Raw genomic sequence first — 24,006 nt, 5'->3', positions numbered from 1 at the left:
TGTCTTAGGACATCAATGTGTCGTCACGAGCCGCAGGGTTTAATTTGGATTTGTCTGTGCATGTTTTTTTACTCTCATATATTTTGTTACCATTGCCATGCATTATACGACTGATAGAATCCAACGGCTGGAGTTCAAAATCTCTGTTTGTGTTCTACTGAAGAAACAAAGTCACCTACATCTTGGATGCCCTGGGGGTAAGCAGATAAACATCAAATTTTCATTTTTGGGTGAACTAACCCTTTAAGTAAGGAGTGCCTGAGAAAAATGTGCTGAACTGATTCAGAATCTGCAGTCAGATGAGATGTTGTCAGGCTTAATGTCAGTGTCATTATTTTATAATTGTATTCGCAAAACTAATTTGGGACTGCTATTTAATAGCCTTACCTTATAGGCATCAGTATTAGTCATATTCTTGCAATTGATGTGCATGTTAACTATATTTTAAAAAGTATATAATAGTATATTTATATATATATATTTATATATATATATATATATATATATATAAATATATAAGTATAAATATATATTAAAAAAAGTGGGTCACGGCTTGATGACTGAGAAAATGTGGGTCCCATGGCCAAACCAGTTGACAATCACTGGTCTAAAGTTAACTTACACAAAAAAGCTGTTCAGGAAACCTAACCTGATGAAAACCCACTTAGTTCAAATAGGCTAGGAACACCAGGCGAGAAGCACTATGTGGTATTCTCAAATTCAAGGCGACAGACCAAAATCTAGTCACCATACAGACCAAAAGGATGAGTTTTGCTGTAAAAACGGAGCAAACGGAAAGAATAAAGGCAATCTAATCTATAATATCTTGTTCCAAACCTGTATGAGTTTCTTTTTTCTGTTGAGCACAAAGAAGATATTTTGAAGAATGCTGGTAACCAAACCGTTGCTGGTAGCCATTGACTTCCATAGTATGTTTTCCATATTATCCCTGTACAGCGTCTGACCCCCTTTAAACTTGTTCTTGCAAACAACGTTAATATTCTCTTAACATTCAATGTTAACGTAAATTAACAGCGTGCCACACTGCATGGCAAAATAAATACTTATTTTTCAAGAGGTGAAATGAAATGTCAATCACCAAACCGCCAGTAGCAAATGAAAATTTTGGGTGGCACCTGGGGAAGCCAATCAGATCAATCAGATGTCCCTCCACCAATGCTCATATTAAATATTGAATATCCTAACATTTAAATGTTACTCACCAAGCACCCCAACCTGATATTCCAAGACTCTGGATGAAGGCAAGAACACATTGCAGAAAGAAAATGAAGAAGAATGCCATGAAGTTGAAGGAACTATCAGCCCTAAAAAAGACAAAACGGGTTAAAGTGAAAAATGAAAGCCTCAGCTCTATTTGTCCTTTCCCAAAATGGGTTCCTTACCGGAAGGCTTTATAGAGTGACCTGAACCAGCAGGTGTAGCTACATGGGCTGAAAACCAGCAGCCAGAGGAGCGCAAACCCAAAGTTTTCCACATTGCCCCCGCCGGCCCACCAGGCTATGCAGGCCACCACATTAACACATAGTGTGATACAGTACACTGAAAAATAGAAATGTCAGTCATTAGATGCTTCAGTCAAAGTTAGGAATTTCAGCTTTGGTAAATCTGAAACCAAACTATTCCCAGTAGAGTTGACATTTCTTTACTCACACATCCAAAGATTGTAAACACGACGCACAAGTTGCTGGTAGGGTTGTGGAATTTCCTCAGCCACGTTCTGGTAAAAACATGGCTTTATGCGCATAAACTTTGGCAGAGGGGGGAAGTTGTTTGCTCGATCTGTCGGGCAAAAATGGAAATAAATCATTTTTAACCACAGCAATAACAAGAAACAATTGTCCATTGAAAAAAGCAACTGAAAACAGTGAGATTCATACATTTTATATGCCAACCAAACCTGATTTACCTGTCATTCTCGATTTTGAGAAAGTGTTTAATGTTTATGTTTCTGGTGGTAGTGAACTTTTCTCTCTCTGAACTGATGAATTGAAGTTTTCAATGCTAAAAGAAATACAAATATCATAAAAACAGGCAAGCATTCTTAAAATTAGATTTAAAAAAATTATCAGGCTTTTGCCTTTAAATTGTGATCACATTAATATGATACATAACTGTTGAACACTGCAAGCAATATTAGATCATAACAGTTGTCTCTAAATAACATAAATGCATATTTTGTATTTAATATGTGTTCATATTGTTTATAACAGTTCCATATTAACGATATTTCACTGTATTAATGATATTTGAAAACATAATACGGCTAACCATGTCAAACAAAACTGCAGTAAAAAAGCAGTGGTCAAACTATACAACGTCTACGCAAATTATAAATATTAATGCATGTGCTTAAGAGAAAAACGACTGCTTTAATAATACAATAAAACCTCAGGCTCATATTCTTAATCATACGATACCTGTGCACCGCTAAATAGTTTGATGGGGAAGTGTCTGCGGCCCGCTTTAAATTCTGGCAATCCCGTGGCGGACTAGCGTTCTGGTGCATTATGGGAATTGTAGTTCTAATGAGGCCTGTTTTGCACGTAGCGGACGGAAGTTGTGACTTAAAGACTACAAGCCACATTCCGAGATTATCAAAGGTGTGGTTAGTTTCCCCTGCCTTGTGGCAATGTATGAATATGACCCCTTTATGTTATTTTTGGCAGAAGCTTGTGAATATTTTCATGCTTTGGAATTAAGGATCATTCACGGTCTTATGCGGAATTACTAACGTTTGCTGTTAAAATATAAATCCTGAATGTGTCAAGCCTCTCAAAACCCACCTCAGAATCACGGAATTATTTCAGTTTTATTTAGGAAAAATTCATAAAATTCAATTCATAAAAATGTTCAATTTTCACTCATCAGAAACCCTCTACACCGAATTACCAAGGCAAAGTAGTTACACGGAATAACTTTGTAATTTATTATTTTTATTTGACCAATCCTACTCGAGAATCACACTCACTGTCCAATCACAGGTTTTGACCGCTCCGTGTTGCGAGGCAGAATCAAGCGTGACAGCCAATAACGTGACTCTTCGTTGATGTGACGTGGCGCGCCTCTGGCCAATCGCACACTCCGATCCAGTCCCGCAACAGGCTCCCGCCAATTCTGAGCGGGGAGCGCGAGGGGAGTCTGGCCGCCGGGGATGAGACTGGTCTGAAACGGCTGGACCGGGATTACACAGGGGAAAAAAACAGAACCAACCGCTCTAAAAGTAACAGAAACCCATCAAATTCGCAGTCGACACGTTAATGTTATACATGGAAAAGACGTGCAGTCGATGACTAGCCTTATAAGGAGCTTTGTACGGAGTCCAAAAAGCGCTGCCCGTTTCCGTTTAACGTTTCCAGCGCGAGGAGTTGAAGGGCGCGGGGATGGTGGTCGTGATGCTCGCGGCCGAAGAGCCTCTGGCCTCCACACCACGAAGAGGTCTGATGTTTAATGTGAAATACAACTGGTTTAATGCGTGATTAAAGTCTATATATAGGGAATAATAATGGTAAGAGAGCGCATATAGGTGACTAATAACGTGGAAAAACTCCACATTTGACCGGACATTACTAACGTAATGAAACGGTTTTACTTTGGTTCATTTGCTCTGAGAGACGATAAAAATGTCATTTCAATGCCTTTTCAAAGTAACATTTGGGGTTGTCGAGGGTTTTGGCTCTTAATTAGCACGTTAGCAGTTTAGCTCAGATTTGTTATTGACAATCTTGTTTTCTACTCACACTAAATGTGATTTTCATTACGTGTAATGGTTGTTGTTTTTTCTGTATTCAAGCGGGTTTATCAAAATAAGCCCCGTTTATGTTGTTCTGAGCTCAATCTACTACTTTGTTCCTCTGTCTTGGGTTACTGTAATGGACGAACTTAATGTCTCTGTAGTCACTGGTTCTAACGTTAGCCCCAAACTCAGTCGCTACAGGCCTAACTTACAAACCATCTTTCACTGAAAGGCGGGAGATCCAAACTAAACATTATACGTGTAGTTGGCCTCCATTATTTCTTTGGAAGTTTGTAAGCGCTTCTGCGTTTTATGTGCGGGCTTTTTGACATTTAGAAATGTTAAAGTTACTATTTATCCTCGAAAATGAAATCTTTGGGTTCGATGTGACAGTCAACTAAATAGTTAACTAGCATGCAAAGGTAACTTAGCAGTTAACAGTTACCTTTGTTATGGCGAGGCGTGGTTTGACAAGGAGTGCTGTTTTGCGTCAAGTATTGATCTTAATGTCAGAGAGCATGTCAGATTGATGCCATTTGATTTTTTTTATAGCTTGCATATGTATTTCTGATGAAGGATTGGACCTTAACATACTCTTTATATATTTCAGGCATGGATTGTGTGGGCAAAGCTAATACCAGCAAGAAGCTTGTTCAAGGTAAACAACTTAAGTGTTAATATTTCTAGTCAGAAATGGAAAACCATCCCCACTCAAAAAAATATGATAGTCATATGTTTAGTCATACCTCGAGGACCCAGTTTATTAAATCATAAATTTTTTGGGGGGGAATCTTGGGAGCTTATTTTATTAAAAATCCTGAACATCATTAGGATGGGATATGTTTGTAGGTGGATTGGGAAATTGTCCACGTAAGTGCTTAATGGAGTATGTCTCAAACTATATTGACTCACTTATGATATATCAGGTCATGCAAACCTTTTAGTGAGCCGTCAATGAAATTACCATTACTGCTTATTATAAGGATAAAAACATGAAACAATTTCCAAATATGTTTTATAAAGTTATTCTTATAGTGTTACTGTCTTTGGGCTCAATTCCTGTTAAAATGAATATGCAACTGGGTTTTTACCTTACATTTTTTTATGAAGTGTTTTCTTTTCTCATTGTGATATTACTTTACTGTTGGATGATGGTGATTAAAAAGATAGAGTACATTTTTCCAGTTTATCCATAATGTAAAATAGAGTAAATTATGAAAAAAAAGTAAGTCTTAAAGCCCAATCTAATTAATAGTATTTAACAAATTGTCTTAGTCATATTTGTTTATTCAAAAACATAAATATTTTTTTCTGAATATAAGTCCATTCTTTTGTTTCTGGTTGTTGCTAAAGGCTGGAATACAGTACATGACTTTTGAACAGATTTTAGCCCCAGTCTGGAGGAGTTGACTAAAGTCAGAGCCAGTCTGCAGTTTTTGGCAGTCAGAGTTGTAAGATTTCACAGAAAATAAATGGTTTGTTTTTTGTTTAGTTGCAGACTGAAGTTGCATCCCAAATGATGCGTGTACACTCCAGTCTAGAGTTTCTTTATTTTCTTTGAGGTTATTTTGTCAGCCATCAAGTCTATAATCGCTCTTCTGTCTTAGGACATCAATGTGTCGTCACGAGCCGCAGGGTTTAATTTGGATTTGTCTGTGCATGTTTTTTTACTCTCATATATTTTGTTACCATTGCCATGCATTATACGACTGATAGAATCCAACGGCTGGAGTTCAAAATCTCTGTTTGTGTTCTACTGAAGAAACAAAGTCACCTACATCTTGGATGCCCTGGGGGTAAGCAGATAAACATCACATTTTCATTTTTGGGTGAACTAACCCTTTAAGTAAGGAGTGCCTGAGAAAAATGTGCTGAACTGATTCAGAATCTGCAGTCAGATGAGATGTTGTCAGGCTTAATGTCAGTGTCATTATTTTATAATTGTATTCGCAAAACTAATTTGGGACTGCTATTTAATAGCCTTACCTTATAGGCATCAGTATTAGTCATATTCTTGCAATTGATGTGCATGTTAACTATATTTTAAAAAGTCTGTAGTCACTGGTTCAGTAACGTTAGCCAAACTCAGTCGCTACAGGCCTAACTTACAAACCATCTTTCACTGAAAGGCGGGAGATCCAAACTAAACATTATACGTGTAGTTGGCCTCCATTATTTCTTTGGAAGTTTGTAAGCGCTTCTGCGTTTTATGTGCGGGCTTTTTGACATTTAGAAATGTTAAAGTTACTATTTATCCTCGAAAATGAAATCTTTGGGTTCGATGTGACAGTCAACTAAATAGTTAACTAGCATGCAAAGGTAACTTAGCAGTTAACAGTTACCTTTGTTATGGCGAGGCGTGGTTTGACAAGGAGTGCTGTTTTGCGTCAAGTATTGATCTTAATGTCAGAGAGCATGTCAGATTGATGCCATTTGATTTTTTTTATAGCTTGCATATGTATTTCTGATGAAGGATTGGACCTTAACATACTCTTTATATATTTCAGGCATGGATTGTGTGGGCAAAGCTAATACCAGCAAGAAGCTTGTTCAAGGTAAACAACTTAAGTGTTAATATTTCTAGTCAGAAATGGAAAACCATCCCCACTCAAAAAAATATGATAGTCATATGTTTAGTCATACCTCGAGGACCCAGTTTATTAAATCATAAATTTTTTGGGGGGGAATCTTGGGAGCTTATTTTATTAAAAATCCTGAACATCATTAGGATGGGATATGTTTGTAGGTGGATTGGGAAATTGTCCACGTAAGTGCTTAATGGAGTATGTCTCAAACTATATTGACTCACTTATGATATATCAGGTCATGCAAACCTTTTAGTGAGCCGTCAATGAAATTACCATTACTGCTTATTATAAGGATAAAAACATGAAACAATTTCCAAATATGTTTTATAAAGTTATTCTTATAGTGTTACTGTCTTTGGGCTCAATTCCTGTTAAAATGAATATGCAACTGGGTTTTTACCTTACATTTTTTTATGAAGTGTTTTCTTTTCTCATTGTGATATTACTTTACTGTTGGATGATGGTGATTAAAAAGATAGAGTACATTTTTCCAGTTTATCCATAATGTAAAATAGAGTAAATTATGAAAAAAAAGTAAGTCTTAAAGCCCAATCTAATTAATAGTATTTAACAAATTGTCTTAGTCATATTTGTTTATTCAAAAACATAAATATTTTTTTCTGAATATAAGTCCATTCTTTTGTTTCTGGTTGTTGCTAAAGGCTGGAATACAGTACATGACTTTTGAACAGATTTTAGCCCCAGTCTGGAGGAGTTGACTAAAGTCAGAGCCAGTCTGCAGTTTTTGGCAGTCAGAGTTGTAAGATTTCACAGAAAATAAATGGTTTGTTTTTTGTTTAGTTGCAGACTGAAGTTGCATCCCAAATGATGCGTGTACACTCCAGTCTAGAGTTTCTTTATTTTCTTTGAGGTTATTTTGTCAGCCATCAAGTCTATAATCGCTCTTCTCCTTCACTTGTGTAATTGAACCTGTGGCCACTGAGTGTATAATGTTTCTTACATTTGTACCTATAGCTAAATAGGTACTTTATTTAGGTATTTAAAATACACTTTTATTTTTGGTGTGAACCCATTAATTGCACTATACTAAACAAATGGCATAGGATAGTGCACAAGTATGAAAATTAGGATGCACTTTTGAGATTCCATCCAGTAGGGATGTGTGATTGATCAAATTTGATTTTGATTTTGACTTCCAGCAATTATTATAATTGAGGTAAAACAATTACTGTGCTGCATTCCATTTCACACCCCTTTCGTTCCTTCACAGCAGTGTGCTTTTGTTCTTATCTAAAAGCCTCGACTTAAAGTTCAAATCAGTCAGCATGATTGCAGTCTACTATTGCTAAACTGCAAGACATGCTTGATACACAGATCCTCAGATGTTCAGTGTATAATGACCAGCAAATGTATGAGGCCTAGTGTTTTATAATCTTTTCAGAATAACTTAACAGAATTGCCTCCTTACAGCACGTCTACCTTTCAAAAGGCTTAACCCAGAAACCAAGGAATGCAGTGAGCCCAAAAGAACCAAAGGTCCTGTTGTCCCCAAGTATTCTGAACCCAGTGCGTTGGATGGAGAAAATGATGGGGACAGTTCCTCCACCCCGCTGCACCATGGCCCAGCTCTGGTAAATGGTCGTGGACCACTTGATTGCTTCATGAGCAGGCGGAAGCATTCCCCGGTCTGCTCTGGCCCTGAAACAATAGACCTTACTGAAGACTCAAATGATGCTGTCAAACAGCAGCCTGCACCTCCAGTTGCTGCCACCTGCCCCCTTAGCGAAGAAACAACGAAGGATGCAGAACATGCCACAAAATCTTGTGCTGCCACCTGCCCCCTTAGCGAAGAAACAACGAAGAATGCAGAACATGCCACAAAATCTACAGAACCAACCACCCCACTGACAAAAAAAGATACTGAGAAGGACGAAGATGCCCTCCCACTGCTGGACATTGCTCAAGAGTCTGACACTGAGGAAGAAGAGCAGCAGGAGACTGAAGTCAGTCACGGGAATGAGTCTGTGCTGTCGACCGAGTCTACCAGCTCTCTCTCAGTGGTAGAGAGCTCACCAGAGCCCAGCAGGAGCGCTCCCTCCACCCCTGCCTCTGTGAGTAGACATGAATCAATTGATCTTTTTTTTTTTGCTTAAGTTAAACCTGTTGATCAGTCTATTTCCTTTCTGCAGACGTCACGGATAAACGCAGCTAGTAAAATGAAGAGACGATCCCTTAAGGTAAAATCACATGTTTTTTTTTATCACATTTAGAACCCAGCATTTTTAGTGTAATGTTAATCTGAGCATATGTGATTCAGGTTTGGGTTCATGAGCCCAAAACTGAAATCTTAGTAGCTAGTAGTGCTGTGTTTGATACATCGATACGACGATGTATCGTCACAGAGATTTGACGATATGAGAATCGATACAGCTGGCCCTGTATCGATATTGAGGCACGTGTGCAGCAGTGGACCGCGCTTAATTTAAATACAAGAACAACGTTTAAAATTGAGTAGAAAAGTGCGAGGTTTCTAAAAAATAATGAATAGCGTGTAATATATAGGCTACAATAAGGTTTAATCTGGCTGCAGAGGAACACAACCGGGGTTGCCTGATATGAAGAGACTTAATCCCCGAAACAGAGCTTTACACTTGCGCAATATGGAAATATCTGCTAAGTGTGCTACTTATCTTTGTCAACCTGGCAACCATATGCACGCGCTCTCTCTCCACTGTGGATAAACGCGCTTGCTTTCTGAAAACACTGGTAAGCTTGCAGTTTAGCGATCTCCACTTCAAGTCTATTCTCAGAAAACTAATTCATCAAGTGTTCATTTATGAGAGAGAGAGAGAAGCTGTGTATGTATGAATTACCACCGTTTCTCTATTAACAGTGAATCTGTGGCTTTAATTTCTGTAGAAACGATGTTACCAGCTCCTTGTTGAGAAAGATAATGTAGCTCTTGAGCGATTAAGCTATTTAGTTGATAAACCTGCAGGGCAGCGCAAAAAAAAGTTTGTTCCTGAATGTCTTGAGTGTGGCCGCAACGTGATCTGTGTGAGTGACTCACAGTGAAGACAGCGCATTAGTTTAGAACTCTTTTAATTTTAATTTTTTTAACGTAAAGTTTGTTAATTTGTGCAATGATACCCTTCCGGCAATGTAAATAGGGTTTTTTAATATTAGAATAAATACATTACAATATACATTTATTAGAACGAGTACATTATTATTTATGGGCTTAAAAACAAGATGCAAACAATCAGAATATTGTACCTGGCCAATGTAAACATGAAACATATGCCATTACCTATATTGTACTGTGGTTTAGTTATGGAGGCCCTTCATAATGCAGAGGTCAGCTGCCTGCTCTGCCAATAGTTAGAAATGGCACTATAGTGTGCAATGTTTAATAAACAGCTGTTTTACTAAATTCTGCTGAGGTGAAATTCAGTGCAGTCCTGTATCGTGATACGTATCGTATCGTGGCCTCTGTATCGTGATTTGTATCGTGGCATTGCTGGTGATACACAGCCCTAGTAGCTAGTGTGGGTTATTTCTCCTCCAGAAGTCCCAAACCAGTTTGATCACAATGTGGATGTTTGCACTTTAAGGGTTAAAGAAGAAATGATTGTTTACTTTTAAAGTCTAGTCACTGTGGAATTCTGCACTCCATTTGAATAGCTCTTTATTGTCTTATTGTACCTCAGAGTGTCCAAGAGCAGGAGGAGAAGCAACGACAAAAGGAAGAGAAAGAACGCCAGAAAGAAGAGGCCAAAGCTGCCAAGGAAATGAAGAAAGAGGAGGCCCGCAAGCTAAAGGAAGAGAAGGAGAGGGAGAAAAAAGAAAAGAAGGAGACGGATGAAAAGGAGCGACGAGAAAAAAAGGAGAGGGAGGAGAAGGAAAAGGCAGAGAAACTAAGAGCTAAAGAAGAGCAGCGGCAAATTAAAATTGAGTGAGTGTCTCAGTAAAGTATCACAATAATAGTTGTACTGATTTTTTTCTTAGTTTTATGAAGGATGCTAGTATTAAAATCTGTTGTAAATGCTATTTAGGGCCAAACTGGAAGAGAAAAGAAAGAAAGCGGAGGAAAAACGATTGAAGGAAGAGAAAGATGTGAGTGGTTTTATCAATCTTTATTCCTGAGATCTTCAAATTTGGATGTTATTGTTTTGCGAACTGTTCAGGTCCTCATTGAGTTTGTCCATCTGTTTAGCGAATCAAAGCTGAGAAGGCTGAGATTACACGCTTTCTACAGAAGCCCAAGACCCAGTTGGCACCAAAGGTAAGAGTCACATTATTCACTGGAATAAAGACTTGTCAAACTACTTGTGTGAAACATTTACAAATGTTACATAAGATATCTGTTTGTCCAACAAGGACTCATTCTCAAATGAATAAGATAATCTAAAAGCTAGAAATCTTTCCCAATGTAATGGCTGTCATGCTTTGTTTACGCTGTGTTTTCTTTTTCTAACTTTTTTTTTGTGTTTTGTTGTGTTTCAGACTCTGGCGTCTGCCTGTGGGAAATTTGCTCCTTTTGAGATTAAAGCTAACATGTCTCTGGCACCACTGACTCGAGTACAATGTGAAGACTCCGTTCTAGAGGAGCTGGACCATTATCTTGCCCAACCTGACAGCACTCTAAATGGACTGAAGGACTGGACAAGGCATAAACCTCGCCGTTCAGGTCCAACCCAGCCCAGTCACAGTGCTGTAAGGTAAAGCCATATTAAACCTGTTGCTGAGATACTCATGACCTTATAAATATGTGGAACACTAGCTGCTGTTTATATGAGAGTGATGTGAAAAGCTTATTCTTTGTTTGTTTTGTCTGTTTTCTGTTATTAGAGATTGTGTGGTCATAACTGACAGTCAAAAGGCAGATGGCGTCCCAGACCGCCACCGTTATGGCCGCATGAAACTCCTGCAATTCCATGACAACTATCGTCCAGCTTACTGGGGGACCTGGTGTAAAAAGAGCACTCTCATCTCTCCACGCTGCCCACTGAGACAACACAAGGTAAAAACAAGAATGTGTAAATGAAATCAGTGCTTCCCACACATAGACTTCACCTGGGTGTGCCCCCCAATTATATTTGGTAACACATTTTTGCTTTTCATTATTTTATACTCTTATACTTTTTTTTTTTTTTTTATCCGCCCGAGATGATGAAACCATCCGCAATCGATTTAGAGGCCGTTCACATGTCATGTCTAAAAACTCATGGAAAACGCCAGCCGTGCCACTTCTCTATTCAAAAGAGCTTGGGAGCTCGCGCTCCAGTGATATGCCGTTGCTAATCAATCATGAGCCGCGTTATTGATGAAGAAGATTCAGCCAAGGATAAATGGATTTCCATCCCTTGCATTAACTATACTACTAGATATGTTTATGTACAGCTATGATCAGCTGTTTGTCCATCTTGGCTGAGCTTTCGATCTCTCTTTGAGTGTGCTTGTCACACGTCTACATTTAAAATAACGAACTTGAGCATGCAAAAGACGTGACATGAAGAGCCTCCATGTTTCATAACTGCTTGTTCGGTGTGTGCAAGAACTAGGGCTGTGCGGTACTGAAGAAAAATGCGATATGCGATACCTTGTTAAATAATGCAATCTTCTATATGTGATGTGTTATTAACTTAAGTGTGTAAAATCAATTAAAATTATATTTTAAAATATTTAAAAATGAAAGGTATATAACCAGTATGTTTCACATTCTTTCTTAGAAAAGAAAGCATCACTACAACTTCTGAAAGTGACCAGCAGTGTTTTAGTATTGCATAAAAAGTATTGTCACAAATCAGAAAATGTAATTTTAACATCAATGTGAACAAACAAACAAAAAAATGAATGCCACTTATTTTATATCAATGTAACTTTGCTTTCCAGTTATTACTTAAAGTACACTTAACCTGTTAACTGTCGGTTCCGCTTTTTGAGTATAGGCCTTAATGACATTTCCAACTTAAATTGTTATACATTTTGAATGCTTTGAAGCAGAGACTTAAGGTTGTCTCTTTTTAAAGAAGACACTTGGCAGATTATTGTAGAGGTGAAAAAAGTTATCAATTATATTCAAAAAAGTTATGGAAGTTTTAAGTTTATGAAAATATAAAATGTAAAAATTGTAATATTTATATTTGATGTAAAATATATATTTTACAAAACATGTTTCACTCTAAAACTGCTAGAAAACCAAAAAGCTGAAGAAGTTGTGTTCCAAATTTGAGGTTGATATCTCAAAAAATTAACTTTCAGTGAAATTTTGTTTGGGCGTAGTACCAAGCTTTTCCACTAAATGACCATCAAACCCTATTATGGCGCTTTTCCACTGCATGGTACTGCTCGTTACGGTTCACTTTTGGGGGGTTTTCCACTGGGTACAGTACCTGGTACTTTTTTTAGTACCACTTCGGTTGGAGTTCCAGGTGAACCGTACCGTTACCAAAACGTGACGTGTAAACTCTGCTGATCACGGATTGGGCAGAGAGAATCGTCACAAACTGCGTCACTGAACTTGTGACACAAACACAAAAGAACCGCTAGATTTAAATCAGCACAGCCAGCGAAGGATCGAACGCAACTATTTTGAACGAGTGCACCTTATTTTTTAACAACCAAAAAGTGTTGTTGTCTGTTGCGGAAGTACAGACGTTCCTCTCGTTGATAGCAGAGGAGTGGATCCAGCGAGAGCTTGATGGGGCGATGTGGAATGAAAACGTTTTTTTAGGAGTCGTGGTAGTAGAGGCGGAGCAACTATAACGACATGTGAATAATCCCGCCCACTCTGAAGTGGTACTGAACTGCAGTGGAAATGCAAGCCGAGCCGAACCATGCCGTGCCGTACTGAGCCGTACCGAGCCGAGTCATACCACGCAGTGGAAAAGCGCCATTAGTAACCATATAAGGGCGCCTCCATTTCCATATATGGTTTGAGTGATCTGAAACATGTTTTTTCATACTTTTCTCAATGTTTATGACGTAGACATCACATTCAGAAGTATTAAGGGTAGTATAGCGGTATTTGATTTCAATTCAACCTCTAAAAAACACAAAAGAAATGCGACAAGAACCCTGGACGTATGTTATCGTTCACGCGGCATCAAAAATTGAGAACCTATTGTTTTATTCTTTATATTCGAAACACTTTTAGACCTTTTTTTCTCAAAAAATAGAATGAATGTTATCTTTTGAACACTTGACATGAACATGAATGGAGATTTTTACTGATTTTATATATTTATCACTTTTTCAAAGTGAAGGTCAGAACTCGCTCTCTGACTCTGATGAGTACTCTTCTTACAAATTAATAAATTACAGTTGCTCTGTACAATATTTAAAAAATCAGTCACCAAATATGAAAACTAGAGGCTTTAAAGTGGAAATGAATCAGTCAGTCAAGTTGACATTATTTAGTAAAGTGATTTGCACTTTGATTAAAAAATATATAACAAACATAGGGCTGGACGATGTGGCCAAAATTTATATCACGATATATTTCGTAATTTCGGTCGATACGATATAATTCCGATATCGATATGAACACTATTAAAAAAGCCTCATAAAAACGGCCAAGAACGGCCACAACAGATGTCTGTACCTACAAACTTATGAAAAATTTATTTGCCAACTCTATGAAACCTACTCCTATCAAACTATATAATATTTTAGGAAAAAAATGGCACCAATAAATAAATGTTCACCTTTTATTGGTATTTAGCCTTCATACAAACAAGAAATGTGAAATCACTGTCAAATAAATCTCAGACTCTACTGAATAATATTAATATTTTTTACTTCAAACTATAGGCTAACATACCAGTCAAAATTTATGTTTTTTAAAGAATTCTCTTCTGCTCACCAAGCCTGCATTTATTTGATCCAAAATACAGCAAAACGGTAACATTTTGAAATATTTTTACTATTTAAAAGAGCAGTTTTCTATTTGAAAATATAATTTATTCCTGTGATTTCAAAGCAGAGCTTTAGCATCATTACTCCAGTCACATGATCCTTCAGAAATCATTCTAATATTCTGATTTGCTGCTCAAAAATCATTTATTATCATGATGTTGAAAACAGCCGAGTAGTTTTTTTTCAGGTTTCTTTGATGAATAGAAAGTTCAGAAGAACAGCATTTATCTGAAATAGAAATCTTTTGTAACATTATAAATGTTTTTTTCATCAATTTTGATCAATTTAAAACATCCTTGCTAAATGAAAGTAATAATTTCTATATTATACTGCCATCTAAACTATTCTGAAGACAGTCGGTTCCTTTCAGAGATACATTCATATAAAACACCCGCAACGTGTTTTGATTTTGAAATGTGCAGTGCTCATGTTTTTTCAATGAAGTCAAACGTCACAAATAAATCAATGTATGGGAAACACTGGAAATGTATATCGGAAATGTGTTAAAAAATAATTTCAGTTACTGAAAAAAATTATATCGCGATACATATTGATATTGAATTATTGTCCAGCCCTAAACAAACATGGTTAATGTGACCATTTTAAAGAAAAAATTGTGTTGTTATAGCTTTTAAAGCAAGGGTGTCGCCATCTTGCAGTACCACCGCGTGTGACGTCACGGGGTTGGTTCGCTCCGATGGCCAGTGAAGTAATAGAAGCATTTTGAACACACGCTTGTTTTGAAATGGAAAAAGATTACATTGAATGCACTGTTAAGTCCATAATAAGTGCAATTGCCTATGCATTTGAGCTGATACGGCGATGGGACCGAGCAGTATTAGGGGCTGAAGAAACCGCAGCGGTAAGGTGCGGATCGGAAACAAAACTCGTTTACGTGGATACTCCTCAAGACTGTCATTCCGACGTGCTTTGTGTGCATTTGCTGATGAAGGCGCGACAGAAAACTCAATTTGGTAGCCTACTTGCATGCTAGCCGAGCTGTGGCTTTGTGTGTGTGTGTGTGCAGCGCCGCCGGCGCGAACAGAAATTATCTATCACAAGCCTGAGTACTGCATTTAAATCTCTTTCAGAAAAGGTCTATCACAGCGTGTAAATACCGCACTGAAATCTATTCCGTGCTGTCTCGCGCTTAAATGGCTTAAATACTTTAATATTTAAACTGACAAGGCTTAAAACACGTGAGAATGATAAACTTTAAGGAAGCAGCACTGGTCCGATTGTTCAGATAACATTAGGTGATTAGTTAAACACTACGTACTGTTAACAGCTGGAAAGCTAATTGTATTCGCAGGTGAACTTAAAATATGATGCATACAACTGGTGAACAGTCAATGTAATGCATATGTCTTAATGGTCTGACAACAATCAAATGCGACATGAATGATGAAGCGTTGTCTGGTTACATCACCTTGCGCCTGGCATTATGAAAACAATGTTTGGGATACCACGAACTTTAATATTTAAACTGACAAGGCTTAAAACACGTGAGAATGATAAACTTTAAGGAAGCAGCACTGGTCCGATTGTTCAGATAACATTAGGTGATTAGTTAAACACTACGTCCTGTTAACAGCTGGAAAGCTAATTGTATTCGCAGGTGAACTTAAAATATGATGCATACAACTGGTGAACCAGTCAATGTAATGCATATGTCTTAATGGTCTGACAACAATCAAATGCGACATGAATGATGAAGCGTTGTCTGGTTACATCACCTTGCGCCTGGCATTATGAAAACAATGTTTGGGATACCACGATCAAAACTTAGCATATAGACAGTTTGATGTTGAATATTCATCCAAATTATGGTGAAAACCATATTATTTGTGTTAAAATAACATTTGTGTGTTCAAAATGTAAAGAAATGCTTCTATTACTTCACTGGCCATCAGAGCGAACCAACCCTGTGACGTCACATGCGGTGGTACTGCAAGATGGGTGCTTGCTCTAAAAGCTATAACAAAACATCCTTTTTTCTTTAAAATGGTTACATTAATCATGTTTGTTATATATTTTTTTATCAAAGTGGAAATCACTTTACTAAATAATGTTAACTTAACTGACTGCTTCACTTCCACTTTAAGCTTTCAAATGATATATAGTTTGTCAGGATTGCATTAGGTTCAGACTAATATACTACTGTTTAAAACATGTAATGGTAAGTGGGCCAGTGACAGTTAACAGGTTAAGTACTTCTTCATATACCACAGCAAAAACTATAGCCTAAGAAAGTTCAAACATGATTAAATGCAAGTGAACAGTCAGAAGAAAAAAAAGAACAAATATACAAATTACAATGATAGATAAAATAAACAGCACGGTTTCTGTGGGTCTTAAATTGTACAAGGAAGTCTTAATTATGATTTCAAGAGGTCTTAAAATTGGGGACGGAAAGACCAGAATTGCGATATGCTGAATGTGACGATTAAACAAAAGGCTATGATTTCATTAAATAAACATGAGCGCTGCAGGTTCAAAGTCCGGTGCTGTGCTGCTTTGTGTTCTGCCAATACCGGGAAACAGTTATATTTCTACCAAACGCTCCACCTGCTTTCAGAATGAATGAGCATTTTCAATAAAATGGCTGTTTTGTTCAGAGTTCAGACAAATGCAAAAATCGACCCATGTTTTTACCCTGCAAACACACAGAGCTTTCAATGTGAACTGGTGGATCGATAAGAAGACAATACGTTATAAAAATCTAAACATAATAGGGGTGTGCGGTATGTATGGTCTGCAATAATATCGTAGTTGTTTTTTTAACGATGTGTGATTTGATATTATCGAGTATATCGCGAAAAGCAAACAAAACCCCTACAGAGTGCACGCATACATCAGGTGATGAAGTCTAGCAGGTTAGACTAGTGCGCCAATACGTCATAAATAGAACTCAGCAGCAGTTTTCTGTCGGGGATTTGTCGTCTCGTGCCGTGCCGCATCCAGTGTAGACCATATATATGTACAGGTGCATCTCAATAAATTAGAATGTCGTGGAAAAGTCCATTTATTTCAGTAATTCAACTCAAATTGTGAAACTCGTGTATTAAATAAATTCTATGCACACAGACTGAAGTAGTTTAAGTCATTGGTTATTTTAATTGGGATGATTTCGGCTCACATTTCACAAAAACCCACCAACTCACTATCTCAACAAATTAGAATACTTCATAAGACCAATAAAAAAAACATTTTTAGTAAATTGTTGGCTAGTGAATTGGTGGGTTTTTGTGAAATGTGAACCAAAATCATCACAATTAAAAGAACCAAAGACTTAAACTACTTCAGTCTGTGTGCATTGTATTTTTTTAATACACGAGTTTCACAATTTGTTTTGAATTACTGAAATAAATGAACTTTTCCATGACATTCTAATTTATTGAGATGCACCTGTATATATATATCTATGGTGTAGACGGCACTGATTACAATGAGTTCTATAGTATTTTGTTGCGCCACGCCACTCACGTCCGGTGTAGACATGGTGTAACATTGGTTTTGCTTTGTTTCACAGAACTAATCGTTGCCTGGGTTGTGTATGTATGTGTGGGGCGGAGCTATCAAAATTGGGGCTCGACCCTTTTGGGGTAGGGGCGTGTTTGTTTTGGTGATTTCAAATGTCAACATTGGCTACCAGAAATCGCTTACCCCACCTTTAAAGGTAAAAATGCCCATAAAACTTGTTGGAAATGATTCATTTCTATCACTGCTGTGGACTGACCACACAGAATGTGAAGAGTATAAAAAAATTCAGGAGTCAGCTGTCAGCACAATTAGACATAAGATATCGGCACAATAACGCATTCAGCAAAATATTGTCTAATTATCGTTATCGATAAAATCCCTGTAAATTGAGATATAATTTTTTGTCAATATCGCACACCCCTAATTTGTTATTTAATTGATATAATAATTTGTTTAAATTAATAGTAATTAATACTTTTGACTCATCCATTTTCTTAAAAATGGTTTTAAAGGCTGAAATGTAAAGTTTATCATTTTATAAATCTTGTTTCTGAACTGTAAATTGTGCTTTTTACAGTAATTTTACAGTTTAATATGGTACTATAGACATTGCCCTACCCCTCTCATATGGTATTAATTTTATCTGCGCAGGTCTTAAAAAAGGTCTTAAATTTGAGCTTAAAAATCCTGTAGAAACCCGGAAACCGTAGTATTCAGGTACAGAAATGTAATAATTAAGTGTAAAATTGAAGATTTATTAAAATTATTCAAAACTTATTAAAATGATTCAGATATTGCATGCAGTTGCGAATATGCATATCGCGATGTTTACATTTGCGATATTTCGACAATTTCTATATATTGTGCAGCTCCCCTAGCAAGACCTGTTTATTCCCACTGACAATCCCACATGCGCTGCAGAGACGCTGTTTGTTCCACATTGCATTTATAAGAGCAGTTAACCTCATCCAAAAAAATTCATGGATCTCTATGGGCCTCTGCTGCATGTGTATGCTAATTACTAACTCTGTATTTCCTACAGATTTTTCTGTAGCCAGCAGATGGCAGATTTCTGCCCCTAACACCTAGATCAATATCCAGAAACAAATTAAATATTTTATTTTGGTCATCATTAAAGTTTTATTTTTTTCCCAAAAAAATTTAATTTTTCATATAAACTAATGGTGTAGTTGAGAAATGTTGTGGTAAATGGCTAAAAGGTACTTCATATCTCCCTAAACACAGCATAATCTGTATCAAAATGAATTTCAATAAATAAAAATATTGTTAAAAGTCACACATTATTTGTTGTTTGTCACATGTAGTAGACCATTTTTGTGCCATGGGTAATAGGATTTTCACTCAGCTACCACCGCAAGTATATTTCAAGTCTGTGGAAAGAACTGGAAATGCAGCATCAGACCCACATTAAACTTTACTGTTGTCATGGCAACATTGTGATTGTGATTACTGTCTAAATACACTTGTGTTGTGAAGTCATTTCTCAGTAGTACCAAGGAAAATGTTATTTCTTATAAGATATACTTGATACAATCTGTGGCTGTATGTGACTTTGTTTACTTAGGAAAAGTTTGGATGAGATCCGAGCAGGACAATGGGTTGGCAGTTTTTCAGCTTGCAAAGAAGTTCATTGGTCACTGTCGAGGGCCTGAGAGTCCAGTTCACTAACTGCTTCCTCTGATTTCAAGCAATTCAGAAATAAACCCAACAATGCCCCAACTCCCTCTGATTCTATAGCAACTCTATGATTGAAGTTTATTAATTGGCTAGTGAGATGACCGATTAAGATCATTTTACATGTTCATAAAGAGTAACCTATGGTTTTGACCACTTAAAAATCACTAATTTCTATCAAATAAAAAAAATAAAACTTCAAAATTAAAAATGTCAAATACATTAAACTTTGCCAGAATGGAAAACGGTAGAAAATTTTGCTGAAATAAACCAAAGGATAATTTGCAGCTACTGATAAACATGTGTTTCTCATAATTTATAGAAGTTATTCTTCCTGAGAGTCCAGTTCACTAACTGCTTCCTCTGATTTCAAGCAATTCAGAAATAAACCCAACAATGCCCCAACTCCCTCTGATTCTATAGCAACTCTATGATTGAAGTTTATTAATTGGCTAGTGAGATGACCGATTAAGATCATTTTACATGTTCATAAAGAGTAACCTATGGTTTTGACCACTTAAAAATCACTAATTTCTATCAAATAAAAAAAATAAAACTTCAAAATTAAAAATGTCAAATACATTAAACTTTGCCAGAATGGAAAACGGTAGAAAATTTTGCTGAAATAAACCAAAGGATAATTTGCAGCTACTGATAAACATGTGTTTCTCATAATTTATAGAAGTTATTCTTAGTAGAGGTTTTTTCACTAACAATTGACAATTTAAAATCGAAGTTGTAATTGCAAGGTAAAATTATCAAAGCCTTTTTGTCAGTTTTTATTTTATCTCGTTGTGACAAAATGTAACTAAATTGTTGCCCTACTTTTTATATAAAGTTGGATATATTTAAGGATGTATATCCATGTACATGTGGTATACTCATGTTGGGAGATTTATACTAGACAATCTCATCTGCTTGATTGCATATAGTTGCAAAATGTAAATTATATTACCCAACTCTAATCTGCTAAATGCAACTATAAGGCATTGAAGGTATTAGGATTATAAACCTTAACATAGTGGTTTTCTCTGAAGCTGCTTTGAAATTTATAATTGACTATTATTTACCAAAGCATGATTTTTCTTATGTGGTGGAAATGGGCTTCCATAGCAACCTGAAGTTTTTGTCTTATCAGGGCCTGCTGGATTATGAGGTGGACAGTGATGAAGAGTGGGAGGAAGAGGAGCCGGGAGAGTCTCTGTCACACAGTGAGGGGGTGAGCAATATGACATCACTATTTCTGTAGTGACAAATTAGCCATTGTTGTCTGCATGTTTGAATTTGGGGGTGACTTTAATCTGGCTTTTCCTTCCAGGATGATGACGATGAAGGAGGAGATGATGACGACGATGATGATGGGTTCTTTGTGCCCCACGGTTATCTGTCAGAAGGGGAAGGAGCACTTGAGGAAGACGAGGTATTTTAAACATCCCCCTTCTTCAGTTGCCTCATTAAGTCACGTCATGATGCTAAGAGGCTGCTCTTGCAGGAGGGTGGAGATCCAGAGAAACAGAAGGTGCGTCAGAGGATGAAGGCTCGTGAATGGGAGAATGAGCTGATGTCTAAAGGGAAGGTGAAGGTGTTGGAATCGGTGGTGCGTGGCTGCCTGTGGGAGGGGGAAGAACCTGGGCTGGACCTCCTGCAACCGTATGCTATCTGCATTCTTGAGCCTTTACCCAGAGACGAGCCCTGTACCCCTGAACAGGATCTCTCACGCCAACAGAGGAATGAGAAATGTGAGTACAGTGTGTGTGTTTGACTGTTATATGCTTGGTAGATTATAGATATAGTTAGAAGCTAAAGATTTCTCATCTGCAGTCCATGTTTCTTGACTAAATGCTATTGTTAATGAGCCTCTACAAACAGTGATCAAGTGCGAGATCATGCAGAGATGGTATTTGCATTGCGATGAAGTACACACACTGTATTAAAGGCTGTTTTCAGCCTATTTACTCTGAGTGGTGCAGCAAAACCGAGTGAATCACCAGTGAAATTTCCAATAGGGTCTAGCTGCAGATCTCTGACTTCTCAGACACCTGCACTTCCGTAAGTGAAGTGGCTTGTAATCTTTTTAAAAAAAATTTATTTCATTTTATTTATTTAATTGAATCTCTCAACATTTTACAAAAGTAGCCAGGTGGTGAAGACAAGAAAAAAGAAACAAAATTACAGTGTCACTTAGCTGCCTGCACTCTCTGCTACCTGCGACATCACTTGCAATCTACACAAATCGTGCCAAGACACTGTGGATGTTAAACGATTAAAACTAATTTGGTACTGTAACGTACAGGGTCCTGCAAGTCACCTGTAGGAGAAAAAGACAAGACCTCCTAATCTGTGGCCACAATACAGCAGAATATGAACACAATGCGCAAAGTCTCTCGTTAAGTGTTTTCCTCCTGTAGAAAACCATAAATACTTAATATGGCTTAATGTATTCAGATAGTGCTATTAAAAATCAAATTTGATATACAGTTTATTAATATAATGTATACTACAAGGCAAGCGGATGGCCAGTATATGACAGATGATAAAGACTAAATTCAGTATAAGTCTCATTGCTGACACAAACTATATACAGACCAGCAGATATGAACGTGCATTAAGAAATGCAGTAAGAAAGTGATATTAAAAGGACCAACTCCGTACAGGCAAGCAGACAAGCCCAGAACGCAATGCCTTAAATTGCACGTTAAACGTGTTCCTCCCATAGAAAATCATTAAAAATATAGCATGTTAATGGACGAAGAAGGTGACATAAAAAGCCTGTAGACAATTTATTCTATATGGGAAAATCAGGGCTCTGCGCTTACTTTTCTTATTTAGGAGCACTCCTAACTTAAAGGGGTCATATGGTGCGATTTCAAGTTTTCCTTTCTCTTTGGAGTGTTACGAGCTGATTGTGCATAGATAAGATCCCTGAAGTTGCATAGACTAAAGTCTCAAAACCAAAGAGATATTCTTTATCTAAGTTAAGACTCTGCCACGCCCCCCTAAAACGGCTCGTTCTGACACGCCCCCACATATCTACCTCACTATGTGGAAATATTTGCATAATGGGACCCAAATGTGCACGCCAAGAAAGAATGCGTGGTTTCAGTAACCGCAGTTAGTGTTGAAGCAGCCATGTCAGGGAGACGCTGTGTGTTTCAGTGCGAAAGCAAAAGCACTTTATTTGGCCTTCCAGATGCATTTAGGAATCTTTAAGATTACTTACAACTGAACAGTAATGCATTTTAAGGACGACCGTTTCGTGAACCTAGAAGAGGAGGTAATTCTAACTTTGCTATGACAATCTGGCACTTCTGAATCAGCTACTGTTTTGGTATTAGTTTAAGTATTTGCTATTGACTGTTCAAATGCGGAGTTTTGCGCATCGTGTGTGTGTGCGCGTGCGTGTGTGTGAGAGAGAGATAGAGAGAGAGGGAGAGGGTCACATCACATCACAGTAGAGTCAGCTGTCTTAACCGTGGCTTGTGTACTGCAAACACACCAGCTTCATCACTGTGTCTGTCACGCGACTCTGTTCCCCTTTCGGGCTCTGTCTTTACATTTATTTTGAAAGATGAAGCTCGCGATTATGGTAAGGGGCGTTACATTTCCGACGAGTGCTTGCGGTGTTCGGCCAATTACAATGCAATGGGTCAGCTAGCCAATCAGAGCAGACTGCGCTTGTCGGAAGGAGGGACTTTGTAGAAAACTAAGCGTTTGAGAGAGGCGGGGCATAGAGGACCTACAATTATGTACAGTTTTTGAAAAATAGTGTTTTTTTTTTACATTAAAGCATGTCAACATATTCTGTTACACCAAATACACAAAATAATGATCTTTAAAAAAGCATCATATGATCCCTTTAACACGTTCAAAATTTTAGGAGTACGTTCAAAATTTTAGGAGCACCTTCTAATCAATAATCCTAAATTTTATCAAGAAGTAGCCTTCCCATTATGAGGTCATATTTGACTCCAACTTTATTAAAAGTATATAATCTTTTGTCAAATTCTTAAAAATATATATATTTTATAAGCTTTTTAAAAATTGTAATTAAAACGACAGAATAAGAACAAGTAGAATAAGAAATATAAGTTACCAGTCAAATGAAATCAGTATTAACAAAATTAATTTGCAAAGGTGGCACAGAAGAACACAAAAGTGGCTTGGTATACTATTAGACATTTAATGAGGCTCAGAAGTGGAATGAGTGCAATTAAATCCATAAATTAATGATGATATTAATGTCTTAAATATAACATTTTGAATATAGAAATATTAAATGATTTAAATAACTGAAAAGATACTATAAAAATGAAACTACAACTGCCAGCAGGTGGCGGCAAGTCACTGATTTTTATCACTGAATCATTCATTCAATTGACTCATTCGAACGGCGGATTCATTCAGGAATGAATCAAGTGACTGACTTTATGAATGGGTATCATGAATCACCGACTCACTTGATTCGTTTAAAAAACCCTGTTCATTCATAAACGAAACACGGCTCCACTGTGTCTGTGTTTTAAACAATTTTTGACAACGAAATAGGGCAAAATCAGACAATAGTGTTCTAGTCAGACAATGTAAGTCACTTAATATTAACTTGTT

At 37.1% G+C, this 24,006-nt stretch overlaps 2 protein-coding genes across 4 annotated transcripts in view; one reads left to right on the top strand and one right to left on the bottom strand.

Moving 5' to 3' along the window:
- Nucleotides 1–2,521, bottom strand: part of scamp4 (secretory carrier membrane protein 4) — a 5,458-nt gene extending 2,937 nt beyond the window's left edge. Inside the window, exons 1-5 of one of the 2 annotated variants that reach the window (XM_016273778.1) lie at nt 2,439–2,521; nt 1,928–2,022; nt 1,672–1,800; nt 1,404–1,560; nt 1,224–1,325 (exon numbers count right to left, since the gene is read on the bottom strand). In XM_016273778.1, coding sequence (XP_016129264.1) covers nt 1,224–1,325; nt 1,404–1,560; nt 1,672–1,800; nt 1,928–1,934 — 395 coding nt within the window. In that variant the 5' untranslated portion in view covers nt 1,935–2,022; nt 2,439–2,521. Of the gene's footprint in view, nt 1–1,223; nt 1,326–1,403; nt 1,561–1,671; nt 1,801–1,927; nt 2,023–2,289; nt 2,399–2,438 lie in introns of those variants that run through there. The other variant, XM_016273779.1, reaches the window with a different exon arrangement.
- A 572-nt stretch (nt 2,522–3,093) lies between these two features.
- Nucleotides 3,094–24,006, top strand: part of LOC107586411 (chromatin assembly factor 1 subunit A-like) — a 28,393-nt gene continuing 7,480 nt past the window's right edge. Inside the window, exons 1-12 of one of the 2 annotated variants that reach the window (XM_016273769.1) lie at nt 3,094–3,456; nt 6,262–6,309; nt 7,774–8,414; nt 8,493–8,540; nt 10,014–10,258; nt 10,359–10,419; nt 10,520–10,588; nt 10,810–11,024; nt 11,155–11,326; nt 20,540–20,620; nt 20,720–20,821; nt 20,894–21,140. In XM_016273769.1, coding sequence (XP_016129255.1) covers nt 3,402–3,456; nt 6,262–6,309; nt 7,774–8,414; nt 8,493–8,540; nt 10,014–10,258; nt 10,359–10,419; nt 10,520–10,588; nt 10,810–11,024; nt 11,155–11,326; nt 20,540–20,620; nt 20,720–20,821; nt 20,894–21,140 — 1,984 coding nt within the window. In that variant the 5' untranslated portion in view covers nt 3,094–3,401. Of the gene's footprint in view, nt 3,457–4,364; nt 4,413–6,261; nt 6,310–7,773; nt 8,415–8,492; nt 8,541–10,013; nt 10,259–10,358; nt 10,420–10,519; nt 10,589–10,809; nt 11,025–11,154; nt 11,327–20,539; nt 20,621–20,719; nt 20,822–20,893; nt 21,141–24,006 lie in introns of both variants that reach the window. The other variant, XM_016273770.1, reaches the window with a different exon arrangement.

This window comes from Sinocyclocheilus grahami, unplaced genomic scaffold (genome assembly GCF_001515645.1).
Source record: "Sinocyclocheilus grahami isolate Dianchi unplaced genomic scaffold, SAMN03320097.WGS_v1.1 scaffold81.1, whole genome shotgun sequence".
NCBI classification, from domain to species: domain Eukaryota; kingdom Metazoa; phylum Chordata; class Actinopteri; order Cypriniformes; family Cyprinidae; genus Sinocyclocheilus; species Sinocyclocheilus grahami.
This window is presented reverse-complemented; position numbering and strand designations above follow the sequence as displayed.